Here is a 17,091-nt window from a genome sequence, read left to right as displayed (position 1 = left end):
TCTGTGTTCTTGGATAGAGAAACTCTATCCAAGAATACACAGTAGTAGCACAGCGCAGCAACAGCGATCACTGCTGAAGCGCTGTACTATGTGTTCTTTGAAAGAGAAACTCTATCCAAGAACACCAGGCACTACATTTGATGAATGGGGACAAGTCCCTATTCATCACCTGTGGTGCCCGGACATTGTAGTGAAAATGCAGAGGTCTGCAGTTCAGTTTCCCACGTGATGTCACACCTGGAATTGAACTGCAGATTACCTCTGCAGTTCCACTACGATCTCGAGGCACCTGTAGTGCCCTGTGTTCTTGGATAGAGAAACTCTATCAAAGAATACACAGTAGTAGCACAGCGCGGCAACAGCGATCGCTGCTGAAGAGCTGTACTATGTGTTCTTTGTTAGAAAAACTCTATCCAAGAACACATACAACTAGTAAAGGGCTGCAAGAGCAAAAAAAGACCCTAATAAACACCCAAATTCTCGCACCATTGACTTGAATATTGTTTGAATTCGGCATTTGATCACCCAGAGAACTAGTAATGACGAGCATCTATTCAATAGCATAATATAGGATTAAAAATTAAAAATATAGTGGCTATAAATTCACTTAAAGCTGATTTTATCGTCACATTTTCAGTAATATATAAAAGGTGGCTATCCACTTTGAGACAATTAGGCTTTGTTGCAATTAGATGTGCTGGTACAACAATAAATGACTTACTAATACACATAATCAACACTGCCACATCCCTATCCATAGTAAGACATTTTGTGTGACTTTATGATAACTTTATTGGAGTTTGATGCTTCTACTGTCCATTTTAATCCAGAAAAAAACCCTTCTAATGAGGTCCATTTTCAAAAGTTGACCACACTAGAAGGGAGGGCATTAATCTCCAATGACGTTTTCATACAAAGATAATGGTGTTATTGAACACAAAGTTCATCTAAATGTGTACGGCCATCTGGTTGCAGTTCTTCCGCAGTCTGTGCTACTTCTGTCCAGGCTTGATAGCGCCTGAATAATATTTAAAATGAAGATGTGATGATACGTACCTCCTCCATATTTATGTTTGTTTCCTGAAGAAGTGGATTCACATCTGCTAAATGCGTTGCAATACGAACAATATGATATCCAATGTCAATTAAAGGCCCTTGTACACAATATATATGTAAAATAGGTATGCTTACCACTTAGGTAAATTTATTGGGCTATATAAATATCGACTAATGTGAATATTAATATAATGTCTTTTAAATGTCTAATAAATGTGTTTATGGATAAATATGAAGAAACTGGTATGGTTTTATGATTTACTGCGTTAAAAGTCCCACAAAACATGCCTTTCTTTGGTTGCAATTACAGGGGCTAACAAACAAGGGTAGAGAGGGCAGAACTGAACAGTTATCAGCATACCACACATGAGACCCCTTTATTCTAATGCACATCCTTTACTCATTTCATTAAATATATATATACCATCATATCAACCTGATCGTTCAGTAAAACAATCTCCTTCGTGTTCTGACCACATCAAAATAATAGCATTGAACCCTTATATTCTACTGGTGCCAATAGGCACTAATGCTCAAGTCTAAGCAGAAAAGGTTAATTAGGGTGTTGCACAATACACATTAGTCTGATTTCTTATATTCTGTTAATATTATGATCGTTGACCAGACCTTTATTGCCATTCATTACTCTGTTTATCTGTCAGGAACATGGAGTGTGGTTACAATCTATTTGTCTGTATTTGTTCTGACCAGAGGCCTGATGACTATGTCTGCAGTTTGCTCTGACCCTCTTTTTGTGGATTTTGCTCCAATTTTCATATTTTACTACTAGCACTAGTGACAATATCTACAAACTATTGATTATTTTCCATTGCCATTTTTATTGCTTTTAACCTAAAATTCAGTTGTTTGTTCAATAGACCTTGAATTAAAAAAGTTGTTGGTAAATCTATAGACAGCCAACAGAGATTGCACAGCCTGACTGTAGCATATTCTTACTTTTACTTTTCCACCCATCCCCAATATTTTTGGGTGGCATACATACTTTTCTTACCTTCACCCTACACTTACCCCAACACTAAATACAAAAAGATATAAGAGCTACATTTAGGTATAGAGGGGACAGCACTGGGCCAGTCAGAATTATCAAGGAGAAGTTCAAAGCCTTGAAAAAGCTCTAACTTCATACCAGATTGTGCTTTAAATCCCGGGAGCTTACCTTAAAGTGGACCTATCATCATATTTTTTTTACCTTATATTAAAGGGTGGATAAGCTTTTTATATCAGTGAAGAAATTAGTTTTTTTCTATTTCCATACTCGACTGGGATAGAGGTGAGATTCATGGCTTTCCATGGCTTTGTAAAGGTGTTTTTTTTATGTGATAGTTCCACTTTAAGAGATAGAAGAGGAAAAGGATGGTTAGTATATGTGAAGGTCTGCAATAAAGTGTTGCTTTGCTATGCATGGACATTTATTTACTTTAGAGAGGTAAAAACATATTTTATTCAACTCACAAAAAATTGAGAGCTAAAAGGCCATCATCAGGGCTAAGGGTTTGGTGAGAAAGGGGGAAAGAAAGTTGATATAAGCTTTTTAGGAAAAAAAACTAATTTCCACTTTCCACCTACCACACAAGTAAGGTAAAAGAATGAACCACAGAACAAGACCATACAAGACCACACATGTTATGTAAGCCTTGAAGTGAGCAAGATCTTAAGAATGTGGCTTTAATGTGATGTTTCCTTCAGTGAGACTGCTAGTGGAGTGCCTTTGTGTGGTGTAATGAGACATATGTATAGAGTATTGCCATGGGCTTGATATAGGTCGCACTGTGTGTGTTGTCTTGTCTCATGCAAGTATTTACATTGTCTAAACATACAGCGTTGTCATCCTATGGTAGTTAGAATAACATGAATATGAAATGAGCAATTTTTAGCAATTTTGCAGTAAACATATGTTTAAGGCCTAGACTGGTAGTTTTGAAAGCATTTAGTGGCCGATATGTTTACTCATTACATATTATTATATGACTTTGTTCAGTATCTGCACCCTTTAAAGAAAAGAAAATATAACCTTAAATTTTAATAATTAAAAATATGATTAAAGCATGAAAAATGTTAAATCTGAAAAGACATTACACAGTCCTACTAGAATACAAGTAATGTGTTACCTACAATTGTTGACATGCTTTTTGAGGATGTATACTCATCTGTATCCCTATTCACTATCTGGGAATTGACTGCCCTAGTCACTGGATAGTAAAGTATAGATCAGGACGACAGTCTCAAAAGTGAGCAACTGCAGCTCCCATATATCTGTGTATTAGTACACAAAAACCTATATTTTAATAAATCACAAATCAAAACATGGCATCTTTCCTAAAGTGGGATTAAAACCTAACACTCACTATTGTTTTTTTATTTCTTTCAAACAGTGGCCATTATAAAAACTGAAACTTCATGTAGCTAACTAATGAAATAATAGTATTTGATATACAAATTCCTGTTTTTCATATCACTTTATCTTTTTTTCCCTCCATAGTTACATGTAGGCCAGGCTTACCAGCAAAAGTAACAAAAGTATGTGGTAAATCATAATATTGTTAGGTTTTCATACAATAGTCACCTTTTATTCCCATTTTTTAACATGTTGCTGCAACTGTTTAGTCACTTATGATGGTGTTATATTTCTCTCCTAATTCTGAAACTTCTGCTGGATAGCTGGGCTTGCATATAATCATGAAACAGAGACATGATATACTATTATTACCCGCAGTAATGTCACACAATTGTCAATATACATTACTATTACAGTATGGTCCCTTGCCCCAAGAGAAGTGAGACTCCATGTCTGGGAGGTGGAGGAGACCTCATGGTAGGAGACATTAAAGTCAGCAGGTGATATCGCTCACCAGTATCATAGATGGCCAAAACATCACTAATGGGTGGTCTGACCCATTAACACAATTAGAGGTATGTACATTTAGCAGTGCCCACTGTTATTTCTCATTGCCTGTATATGATTTACATGTGTGTATGTGTCACAGCTTGTACCAGACGGTCCTCATTGACCTCAGACTGAGGTTACTATGGTAAGGAAAGGAAGAAGCTCAGAAGTCAAGACCTCACCCTCCTTCTTACACATAACCGATCTTTGCAAATTAAAAGCAGAGCTTGGGAAAAACTGAAGCATCTCTCCTGTGTGAAGTGTGTTTGTGGGGATCTTGGGATATTCCCAGAAACCACAGCTTGTGTCAGATGGTGGAGTATGTCCATCTGCCCGTGAGGCCTGTGGAAGATGCACAGGGAGCTAGGACCTGGCTGCGCCCAGTCTGGATCTAATTAGAAGCAGGTGGAAAACATGCTGAAATATTCAGCTTTTATTTTGGGACTGAGATTTCCCTGGCCCTCCCTCATTAAAAGCATCAATCTCTCCCCTAATGTGCTCCTTTTAGTAGTTAGACCGCGACTGGACTGAAATAGATTTACCTCCTTTGGATTTGACTTTAGTGGTGAACATGGCATGAACTGATCACATGGTGCTGACCTGATACAGTGTAGTAAACTAATAAATAAGGATGTTTGCAGCCAATAATATTATTTTTTATCATTAATTGAATTAGTGCAAATGCAGTCATGCAAGTGGTGTGGAATGTCATGCAGGGACCCTGCAACTAAATCTGGCCAGTCATTTCACCCCTCTCCTGCTGCTTCAGGACTACAGCTGTGGACAGCTCCCCATTGAGACCTCACATGTCTCATCATCCTAAATTCCAGGGAGACACAGACCACATAGCACAGTGGTGCAGGCAGATGGCTTACAAGACCGCATATGGCAAAACACACTGTTCAGCCCTGTATCCCACAATTATCTTCGGAGGAAAGTAACTCTATAATGATTTTGCACTGAAATTCCCGTACATCTAATAGTTCCCTTCCACTCATTCCAGTGGCTATCTGTAAACCAGCAACGTGGAGACGACTAAAGTTTGACAAACAACTGTTGCATATAAAAGTAGTCACAATAAATATTTTATTTACAAAAAACACTGTGATATTATTTACAAGTAAAAGTGAAAACAACTACATGAAAATATAAATCTCATGTCCTAAAAAATATTTGGATAATATATACAATAACCAAATAAAGGCATACATTTAGCAAGAAAACAGCTTTGATTTATAATTGTAGGCAGCAGCTGGGTGAGAATGCCTTACATAATGTACACATGCAGACACAGCTATACCCATTTGTGTGCCTGAGCACACAATGCAGTAGACAGGTACAGTAGTAGACACAAAAGGTACAGAAGCACATGGGTCAGCTAAGTACAAAAAAATATGAACACACAACTTTGTTTTCATGCATGTAGAATATCTAGAAACCACACAACAATGCAATCAACTTGCTGTAAGATATAACAATACATGGGATGAAACACATTAAAAGCATATTTGTAAAAAAAAAAAAGAATTATAAATGTAATCCTGAATAGTATGAGAATGTAAGATGTGCACTTAGCAGCTTACACCTGAAGTATAAATCATTACACACTATTAAAGGAACATTTTAAATTCCATGTGCAATGCCCACAAAGCCCACATGGGACAACCTAATTTACACAAAAGTACCCTCTGACCCATATAATATCAAGGGTTCTGAGATAACCCTTAGGCTAATGTTTTATTGACATTTGGATAAAATGTCACCTCTTTATTCTGTATGGGTTTAAAGACTTCATCAGCTGATAGCACAAAGGTAATAGGACCAAGGAAAACAGAAATGCTGCTTTAATATGTACATCATTTAATGAAAGTTTATATCTGGTGGATAAGGCTTTATGATTGGGGGCTGTTCCCCGTCTGCCTCCCATATTGTTATGTTCTACATAAAGGATACCAGTATATTAAACACGTTTAGAATAAGTGCTTATTAAAGACTGTATAAAGAGACCTGCAGTACAAAATGCTATCAAATAATTCCATGTTGAAGCAAATTATCACTGAAACTGGAAAAGCTTTCCTATGAGTATAAGTTATAAAGCTGTTTCCACCTATTTTAGTTTTTGTGTACTATTGTTTTACAAGCTCAATAAAAAAAAACTATACTTAAAGCCTATAGAAAAAGAATATGAAATCAAGATCTGAACTCCTAATACCTATTTAGGACATACATTTTTGGAATTTAGTAGGACAACTAGATTCAGCTGGTCCAGGTAAAATGTTCTTGTGATGTACGTGCACAAATGCTGGTATAATAATGTTTTTTACTGCAGTATTTATAACTAGTAGATAGTACCATCAACTGCTGATATACAGGTAAGTGGTATGAAGTTTAGGAATGGTCAACAGGCAACAGTTAATGCCTGTTATAGCAATCAGGTGTGTATGCAAAGTAAGATCATTGTTCTAAAGCATACTGAAACAATAGTAAATTCACGTTTACTTTTTAAACTCCCTTTGTCATTGCCAACAACCAGAAGTGGAAAATCAGTGGTTTTAACAACATATTTACATCTTTGACACTAAAACAGAAAATGTGAGAACTCTAAAAACTACATAAAGGTTCTGCATTGGCTGTCCCAGAGTTATGTTATGTTGTAAAATAACCTAGACAAAAAGTGCCATTATGAGAGATTAACTCATCAGAAGCTTGTTTAAGTGGTGGTAATTGCAGTACAAAACTATTGTTGGGTCATGGTAATATACCTGCAAAAAATTAGTAAGATTTTTAGACTCCCTGCAAGATCAATGACAAATGTATGTATGCTATGTACAGCAAGGTATGATAAATACAGGAAGTCATAATCCCTTCAGTTTCATGAGGATGGTTCTTTAACTTGTTCCCAAGAGTTAAATTAGTTTATGAATCCTCTCTGTATTACCTAAGCTTGCACCAAAAATATCACTCTCCACTATTTATGTATTACTACACAATCACAAATATCATTGCCTTTTAAAAACCAAAAGCAGGTTGCATTCTATAAATAAAAATGGTGGTCTTTGAAGGTAATGGTATGCAACAAATAAGCTCAAAAAGACTTTGAGTTCCGTATGTATTAATGTGGAAACTTTTAAAATCATGACATTACATGAAAAGTGTTCATTTCTCATGCCTAAAAACTGTTTAGTTGGGTCAGTAATGTAGTCTGTTTGGCCTGTTCACTAAACAAGGCCTGTGAATGGCATTCAGATATTGCGAACACAACATCTCCAGTTATATTCCCACCACTTGTCCAGCTGAGAGAGTAAATAAAATGACTTTTGTGATATTCAGAATCTAATATTATTCCCAGTGGGGTATTCTGCTTTAGGCTTCTTCTTAACAAATACCCATTCACATTTCCTTGCATTTACTTGTACCCAATGTGTGCTGAATTTTAGTAGGTCATTCTGTGACCTATATTGCTTTCCTCACCACCAACCAGAGCTATGGGAAGGTCCCGGATCTCAGACTTATGTGCTTTATTCTGTTCGACATTCTTCTCTTTATCACTGGCTGCAGATGCTATTGATGCTACTTTTCTTCCTCAACACTAGGCTCAACCACAAGATTAATGTATTTTAACCTTCTGTATAACACTAAACTTGGGATGTCATCAAAGAAAGGTCCACCTTGGATTAAGGACGAAAAACAAAGTAAAATTAATGTGGCCTGGTTTAGAATCAGCACAGGGAACATCAGCTTTCCTTTTCATCCCCTGAACTGATTGGGCGTTCTAAGATTTCTTAGACTTAGTCTAGTGATACTGTTTCTTCATTTGGCAAAGTTTCTATGATATCATCAATATTGATCTATTGCTTTACTTGAGGTATCACGGTTTGGCATTAAAAATTGCTATGTTTAGGTACATGAGGTTAAAGCAGATAAATCAGTGCAATATTATCAGTGCTAGATGACTTAGAATGTAATAGATACAGTAACTTAGTGTAATGTACAGTTCTGTGTTCTACCTGTTAAATACAGTATGAAAAATTGTTGTTCTCAGTGTAAAAAAGTTTAAGTGTTATGTAGCAGTTCCTTGTGTCCCTGATTTGGCAGCCTTTTTAAGGGTAAATGTGCCAGTACTGTATCCTGACTGGCAGATAAACTTTTACAACCCTAGACATCGATGAGGGAGACCAAGCCGTCCATTTACTGCAAAGAACAACTGTCACAAACATTCGTGAACCACTTGTGTAGTAGTGCAGTTCAAGCAAGTAACATGACAGCACCAGTGAAAGGTACAATGACAACGTTCGGTGACTTTTTCGGCTCGGCTTCTATAACCACGCCCACAACACAGAAGTTCACAGCCATCGAGACCTAGGGAGGTACTGTTACAAATTCGTCCTGTTGTACCTGGAGTTCCAGTCTTTTCACTGGCGCTGCAGAAGTTTGGAGACTTCTCAAAATATACAAGATCTCTAACAGAAGGCATGGCATGAGTGGGGTTCTCTGGTTCCAGGTGAGGTACTTCACTTCGAGAGCCACCACGGTTGCTGCCATTGTTACTGTACGTAACTTTAGAAGCACCATCAAAGCGGTCTTTTAGAGCATCGCCAACAGCTCGGAAGGGCGGAAGGCGCATCCAACAGGTTCGTAGGGAGCAGGATCCAGACATTCCATGACATTTACATTCCTGCCGCATCTCTGACAGTACTGTCTGAAAGACAATCAAATAAAATTCACACACTGATTTTGTAAATGAATATTTGCACAAAACTGACACGTACATGGAGCGTTCATTGTATACATAAATATAAATACATATGGCATATAGTGTAGTCATGTTTAATGCTGAACCTTATCATTGCCATTTGATTTCTTTCTTAATTTTATAAAAAGAAAACAAGTGCAGATTCAGTGGAACTCAAGCAATTGTTTTCTGTAGTTTTTGAAAGGTTTTTACAGTCCCTTTTTGGAAGATTTCTCTCCTTCTGTCCTGGTGACTATAGAACTGGAACAGGAAGTCAAGGAGACATCCATACAAGCTTGGTATAGGTTCCAACCTTTACCAAAGTGCCAATTTTGGATAGATGACCCTTTTTTCTGTTTCTGCTACCACTGGATCACTGGGATAGGAAGTGAAGGAAGTGCTCTTTTACGGAACATTTACAGTGATAAAGACCTGGTAATGCTTACAAAGCATCTTTGCTCTCTTTGAAATATACAAAACAGTTTTGGGTAGTGATGCACTTAAGGCTCCCATAGATGTGGTAGCAAAACTATTGGTGGATGAAAATGCATGCTTAAATTCCCCAAACACAAATGCAAGCAGTACCAGTGCAAGTATTCTGCACACGTGGTCATTCTAAATTCATACCTAAAATCATTCTAAATATTCATTCTAAAATAATTCCTCCCCTAAATTACCACATTCATTTTAAATGGCTTAATATTTATTTCCAGACACTTTTGCATGCATAACCATTATTACATTTTTAACTTTTGTATCTTTTTAAACTCAATTTATAATGTGTTAATTATTATGCAAGACATCACTACTCCCAAGCCCAATTAAACTTAGCAAGCTCCAGGTAACCAGGTTCAAACCAGGAGATTCTTGCTCCAAAATGTCTCCTTTATTTGACATTTTTACCCCATAATGATTTTGTCAGCAACCGTTTATCTGTTACAGTGACAATGCCGGGTTGGTCCAGTGGTACCACTGTTGCCATATGGGGTGGGGGTCACTTTGCTTCCTATATTAAGAAGTGCCAAGTATTTTCTTCACTGATTTTCTAGATTTGGATCTACTGTTGGGTTTTTACCACTATCTGGTAAAATAGTGGTATCTCTCATCTGAGAGATCTAATACAAGAGATCCAGCCTCACTCGCTGCCCTGCTGTCACCAAACAAACAACAACAAAAATAAAAAAACCTGGAATAGCAGGTTAATGATTTAAAAAAATTATATTCAAAACATGAAAGGGGAGGCCTGGCAACAACTTATTGGAGAAGAAATAGATAAATGATGACTGATATCCTCCATCCAGGAAACGAGGCAGGCTCTACCTACTGCAGATTTTCATCACACTAAAAAAAACTAACAATGTGCAGTGAATTCAGCATATGTGATCAGTATAGAGAGGAGCCTGTCTAATATGTGAAAAAAAGGCCTAAAGTGTAAATAAAAGCAACTTCTTTTTTATTTTAGCTTTGTATGGAATGGGAATAACGTCAAGGGTGGACCCTCTGTCAGAATTTTTGTTACTACTTGCCATTGGAATCTCTGGTACCCTGATACCCCTCCTGGTAAACCCTGTCACCAAAATATAAAGTTAAAAAAAAATTTAAACTTTACAGTTGTCTGCACCTCGAGGGATAGGGAGGGAATAAATCCAGGACAAATGTTAGTGATAACTATTTAGGATGGATCTCCCCTTACATTGAAAAAACTCCTGTAATTTCTTGGAGGTAAATGGTGCTTTCAGTGATGTATATAACACCTGAAATGACCAAAGTGACCATACACCAGACCACAAGCACTTTAAATGAGGAACTGCTGACATTCCTTCTTTACAATGGGAGAGCAGTTCTCCACATACTCATACTTAATGACCACATCCACCCCACTGCATATTAATGAGTAGCAGCAAAACTTACAAAGAACCTAAAATCTTTTTTTCATTACAAAAAAATAATTGTAATTGTACAATGATGCCATTCTAAATACAATAATTTGTAAAGTTATTGGACATCGGTTGTTAATATCACTTTGTGTACTTACCATTCTGCCTGCCTGATTGTTGTGTAGGTTCACCAGATATTTCAGGTCTCTGCCTCTTTCACTGGAGTCAACAAACTCTTTACCGATGAACCTTCCAAATTCAATATTGTCACTGCAACCTCCCCAGTGCCAGTCTGGCCCTCCTGGACCCCGACGTCGGTAATCACATGAGCAGGATTCAATCGAGCCCTCAGAACAAGAACGAGCCACGGAATGAGTCACACCAGCACTTGTGATAGCAAACACAAAGGCAGTCTCCCTGCAGCCTGTAAAAAGGGAAACCTTGGTTATTATTACACAATATTTTTATAGCGCCATCATATTAGGCAGCGCTGAAAAAAGTTACTTTTAACAAAGTACTAATATAGGTAAAGTGAACATTTGACAATATAGTTGGCATTTGTTACTATTGCATAAATTGGTGATCAGTTCTCTATAGTCCTTACCTCGGTTAACAATCTTTCCAAACACCTGGTTTCCAGGCCCTGTGGGGCAGTTCCAGCGCCGATTTCGGAACTGCCACTTGCACTCTCGAATAGCACTGAGAAGCCCACGGGTGATGCTTTGGAGGATGCCTGGATTTTGCCGGATAAGACGCCTCTGTCTGCGACTTAGTAGCTGAAGACTTGGATCTAGCACAAGTGAAAATGGGCCCATGTCTGACCCAGGAAGAACGTTTCCAGAGGAGGCCACATACACTATTCCCCTGTAAAAAGGTCAACAAGGTCAGGATTAGTCAAGCTTGCAATCAAAGTTATCTAAATACAGTCATATGTAAATAAGGCAAGCCGCACCTGCTGGTGGCATCAAAAAATCTTTTATACCCCTGGAAAATTTATCCTTATGATGAGTAGTGACAGCCTATAAAAAGAAAGCATCTTGTAATAATAACATTTATTGTGACAATATTTGTAATATGGAAGTCCAATTGCTGACCTGTCCTTTTACAAATATCCATTGACTGTCAGGCTATTCTAATATCTTCAGTACTTTCTGACTTAGAACGGACCTGGGACAATAATGCCTATTACCAATTGTGCTTTCTCTCTGACTTTTCTAGTCTGCTTGCTTGGCCTAATTGAAAGCAATTAGGCAAGTGAGAACAGCTTTCATACTCCTTCCAAGTTTCCTTGCTACATTGGAATGGTCAGTTACATATTATGGTAAGATGTATAGGAAAATACATGAGAACATAGAAAATTGAAGTTAGTTTTAAGCTAATACTCCAATGCACAATATGTTAATTTTGTAGTAATAATCAGGGGCAGGCATAGGGAGGAGCAAAGTGTACTGCTGTACACCCTCCTCAGCCACAGGGGACTACCACAGGGGCCCCAAATCAGTTCAGTGGGGGGCCCCAATTCCACCACTGGTAATAATATATACAGTAAAAATATTCAAAGTCACTTCAGCTGATTGAGACCTTTATATGACCTTAGAACTGCTATGTGATGTGTAAAATCCTCATATCGTATAGTAAATGATCCATTGCTTACATTATTAACTCTAAGAATACATACTGATGATGTGCTGAATTACAGTATATGTATTCTGTATAGGAACATTTCTAAATTCTTAGGATAATAAGTGTCTATAGATAAATATCACAGTTATAGTTGGACAATCATACTCTGTAATCACTATGCTATTAAATATATCACCTCTGCTATGTTTATTTTATGAAACCACAAGCCTTCTCCTATATGCACATGGACGTGTAAGATAGAGTGTTATGTTACCATGGTTGTGGTTACATATCTATCACTTTATGAAGCTTGTAAGGGAAGTGGCGATCATGGTTTCACATAATTACCTATACAGCTATTTTGAAAAAACATCACGTGAATCTAGTTTGAATGTAAAAATGAAAAAGTTGACAAAAATGTACTATATTGGCTGGAGCTGTAAAGGAATAACATATAATAGGAATACCTCAAATGTATACTATTTTTTATACTTGAGTAACTCTATGATGAATAATAAAAAGATCAATGAAGTTGAAATTGACAGGCTCTGATCCAATATAAAATAAGAATATTATTAGAATATTATAGGAATATTATGGTGGGTATAACGTAATGATAATTGGATGATGTGTGGTGGTTTATTCAATCAAATACCAATTCTACATAAGTTTTTTTTATTATCCTAAACACCTGGTGCTTACATTCAATATTGCTTCATTGCTACACTGTTTTGCACTCAGATCATGCTTTCTATACATAAATTGTGATTCTCAAAAGAGAACTTATTGGCTGTTTATTCATCAGAACGGGTTTCTCCTGAATGCACTTGGTGCTGTTTAGGAGCATTGAAGTTGTACTTTTGCAATTCAAATACACAGAAACTTGGATTTAGCATTGATGTAATATATTATTGCAGCTTCGGTATGTGAATCGTCAATGATAAAACACAGAGGTTGGACTCCAAAAATGTATTATGAGGCATCAAATATTATTTCCCCTTAAAGTTGTTGGCTATAGTACAGGGAAGTAGAAGTATTGTCATGCTGAATGTGTTCAAGCTGCACCATCATAATCACTGCAGGTTAAATGCACCGTTACTTGAAACATATAATTGTATGCAAAAGGCACTGCGGCACTGAATGTAGATGTGATAGAGTCATTGTAGGTAAAATTGACATCAAGAGAACAAAACAAAACAAAATGCAGAAGTACTCTGTAATATGCAAGATCAATGTGAATGCAATAAGTTTAAAATAAAAGGCATTTTTTTTTTTCAAAATAAACCAATTACACCATATGTGTAGACTGCAATCAGGTTTACTAAGTAGTGCAAAGAACAAAAGTGATGTATAAAGTAAAATAAACCAATCAGGTTTTAGATCACTATATCGGTTTACTGAAAGAGTAATTTTGATTGGTTAATAAGGGTGACTGAACTTTGCATGTTTCCTTATGGCTTAGATTTATTCCTCATAGCATTTTCATAGTGTTAGTGTAGGAGCGGTATTGGCTGTATGTAATGTAATGTGTGTAGGGGTACAGTGAATATAGATTAGAAGTGCAGTAGTATCCACAGAACAGAATGTAGTTACGGTAAACAGTTATAGAAGATATAGTAACAAAACCATTTTATACCGGACGGTATTTATTGTATGGACTTTTACAGTACTGTATATAATAAGATAAAGCACAGTACTAAAATAACGTGATCTTCACTACAGAAGAGTTATCTGTGCTGGTAATATGAAGGCAGGTAAATTTGGATGTTAGGCTGAAAAGAATAAAAAATTATGTGTCATGACAAATAATAGCCAAGACCAAAGATTTGTATTCTATTGTCAATAGGATAAATGAATTGTACAGTAAATGACAGCCAGCCAAGGACAATTAAGCTGAATGGCAACTGACAGAACCATACGGATGTTAGCTTTGAACTTTTAGCCTATGTTAAAAATGAAGACATAAATTGATGGACATAATCATCTGTCGTATAAACATTTAAAATTGCAAATTGCACTTTATAATTGAAATGGTTACCTTGAAAGGTTGTTCTATTAATATTATGCCAGGTAGTATGCAGTGCAATATTTTTATCAGAATAAAATATTATTTAAATTAATACGTTATTCACTTTAGCAGTGTGTACCTCTTCATTTTTCCTGATGGGCATGTTTAATATATATTGCATTTTTCCGTCCTGTTATATATTAAGCAATTCCTAGATATAATCAATACAATTAACACACAAAGCATTTTTGTAATGGTTACAGTATAACACAATGCAGGTGCCACTAAAACATCAGTATAGAATTATACACAAATTATTTATGATAGCAAGATAGACAGGTATCACTCACCACCACTTGCCGCTGTTATTCACAGCCATGGTATTGGATAGCGAGGAGAAAGCCAGAACCCACAGAGTCTTAAGGCCAACCAGGAAAGTAAGGATCCTCATGTCTTCAGGAAAGGTGGCAGGTGCCTTGTGCAGGATGGATGCAAATCACTGGTAGTGGCCTCTGCTCATGTCACATCCACCTGTGAATGGCTGTCAGTGTGCACTAAGGGTAAGGCAGGGTCTCCTAATTGCCAAAAAAGCTATGTTGCTGCTTAACTCCTGGATTGTCAGAGATGAGTCCTCTTGGATTCAATGGTACATAGGAAGATGTAGTGGAAGTTGGAGACAAGATTCCAGGCTGAACTGAATAAGTAGACCTCAGCTTATACTAACAATGAGGACCCGGGGACATGTTCTGCCCCTACTGAGTGGGTGACACAGCGGTCAAGAGCTGTCTTTCCATCAGAGAAGGCCAAAGAGAAAGAAGGTGGGGAGAGAGATTAATACCCTTAATGGCCATAGAGACCAGCTCAGTCATTGTACAATTCCTCCCCAATCCTTCTCTGCATGACAGCCACTAAATCCAACGCAGAGGGGGCAATCCTCCCACCCCCACATCTTCAGATTTTACTTCTGCAACTATGTTGGAAAAAAATGAGAGCCAGAGGGAGCTTTTTGTGTTCCTCCAATAATTCAACAATAAGGTCTAATGTATGTTCTCATATGGATTGGTAAAGTGTAATAGTTTCTGATCCCCTCTGAGCCTGGCCAGGGGACGTGGAGGGCAGAGAAGGGTCTAGGGTGCCTCCTGTGTGGATGTTTATTGACAGACACCAGGTTCTGTCCAGTGTGTGCAGTGTGCAGGTCTTATTATTTGTCCAAATCCCACACAGTCTTTTCTCGCCTCTCCCCTTCCTGGAATATCCTATCACACTGACATTAGAGGCTGCTGTACCATGAGGCTACTCTGGGAGTTCAGCATCTCTGAGGTTTTCTCTAGTGGCTTTTTCCCTTCAGATTTTTTTTTAACTTTTGCTTTTTTGGCAGCTGCTCCACAAACGTCATTCTGGTTACTGCTGTTACCAATGTGCTGTGTCCGCTTTTTAGCCAGACTGTTACTTTGCCATCTTGTGCACAAACTTCGTGTAATTCTAAATTCCACTTACCACTATTAAATGCGTTCATGTATTACACATGTATTTTTAGATTTACTTGTAAAGTTCAGGTGGAAAATAACTTAAGATCAGGAAAAGCTATGTATTAACAGAATTAAATGATTTCATTCTGTTTGCTGTTAGCCCAATTTTTAAAAATAACTCACTAAAGTTTAATTCACAAGTCCGTAACTGGCCTTATTTTCAGTCATATGACAGGTATTTGCAGCTCTCATTAGATACCATTTCTAAAAAAAATTATTGGAATAGCAAATAACAAGTTTTATAGCCATTTATACACAAAGTAGACTTTTCTAAACTATACAAATCTAGTGACTTGGAATAGGCAGGGATGATATCATGAGCCTGCTGCAGGCAGAAGGAAGAATTTCCATGGTCTACCATTCCCCTGTAATCAGACGAAAACATTTTAACTTTGTAGTAAAACGCAAGGTGTGGGATTGCAGTAGGGGCTGACATATGTCAAACATTTGTGAAGACAGCCAAGACCGGCACAGGCATCATAAACTACTTTTACACTGAGCACTCTGAGCCAGCATCTTAGTCCTGGAAGTAGATGGTTGATGCCTCAACAAAGATGACTCTGTCCTTATGAAGAAATAAGCAGATAACGGCATTATTAGGGAAATACTTTGATCTCTGTCAGCACTAAGAAAAACCTGTAAGTGGTACACTGACACATTACTGACCATGCTGCACTTACCAACCAATCATGAAAAAATATGACCTATGGTGACATGCACAGAACTGACAGTCAAATTGTAGGTATATGATTAAGAATCTTTATGACTAAAGGGATGCACTAGATTCTATTTTATTGTCAATTCATAGATGTATGATACACACAATACCATTACAACACAATGCTTTAAGATGCCCAAGATTTACAGCAGAAAACACTTCTGGAGACCCAACTAATTCCCAACCTAACTTTGAGGATAAACTACTCCACACTATCTGTATCTACAGAGGACAGTAAGAGCTTGATTTTCTAGCATATGTATAGACTGAATGGTCATGGCTGGCAACAGATCTAAAGTCAAGTAGATGCCAGCCTACACATCCTAAACTAAAATATGTCACCTTTTAAAAGGCACTGTCAATCTATTCTAGTGTCTCAAAATAAAAAAATGATCATATAAATCCTATTGTCAATGGTCAATGGAGAGAGTTGAGAGAGAACTGTGGAGAACAAATGCTATGAATCATAGGGACCAAGGAAAATAAGAACTAATGAAGAAAGATCAGACCAGACATTGAAATGTACAAAAATGAATACATAATGAGAATAATTTAATATGCACAGACTGGTGTGATAGGGCTTGTGCACAAGGGACAATTGTTACTTCTTGAGAAACATCTGGAAAGCCATAGCTGGAAAGGA

General features: G+C 37.2%; 1 protein-coding gene across 1 annotated transcript; it reads right to left on the bottom strand.

Annotated features, from left to right (window-relative positions):
- Positions 1-8,168: 8,168 nt before the first annotated feature.
- WNT1 (Wnt family member 1) lies at positions 8,169-14,652 on the bottom strand. Its single transcript, XM_072398485.1, has 4 exons — positions 14,552-14,652; positions 11,175-11,434; positions 10,729-10,994; positions 8,169-8,660 (listed from the first exon to the last, which is right to left on the bottom strand). Exons 1-4 carry the CDS (start codon positions 14,650-14,652, stop codon positions 8,169-8,171), a joined length of 1,119 nt encoding a protein of 372 aa, XP_072254586.1.
- Positions 14,653-17,091: the final 2,439 nt, after the last annotated feature.

The sequence above is a fragment of the Pyxicephalus adspersus genome, chromosome 1, assembly GCF_032062135.1.
Source record: "Pyxicephalus adspersus chromosome 1, UCB_Pads_2.0, whole genome shotgun sequence".
Taxonomy (NCBI): Eukaryota; Metazoa; Chordata; class Amphibia; order Anura; family Pyxicephalidae; genus Pyxicephalus; species Pyxicephalus adspersus.
Note: the sequence above shows the minus strand (reverse complement) of the source record. Positions and strands in the feature narration are given on the sequence as shown.

Coding starts and splice junctions, on each gene's coding strand:
- WNT1 (XM_072398485.1), bottom strand. CDS start 14,652: ATGAGGATCCTTACTTTCCTGGTTGGCCTTAAGACTCTGTGGGTTCTG. Junction 10,995..11,174: donor TGGAAAGATTGTTAACCGAG/GTAAGGACTATA, acceptor CCCTTTTTACAG/GCTGCAGGGAGACTGCCTTT. Junction 8,661..10,728: donor ACAATCAGGCAGGCAGAATG/GTAAGTACACAA, acceptor ATTGTCTTTCAG/ACAGTACTGTCAGAGATGCG.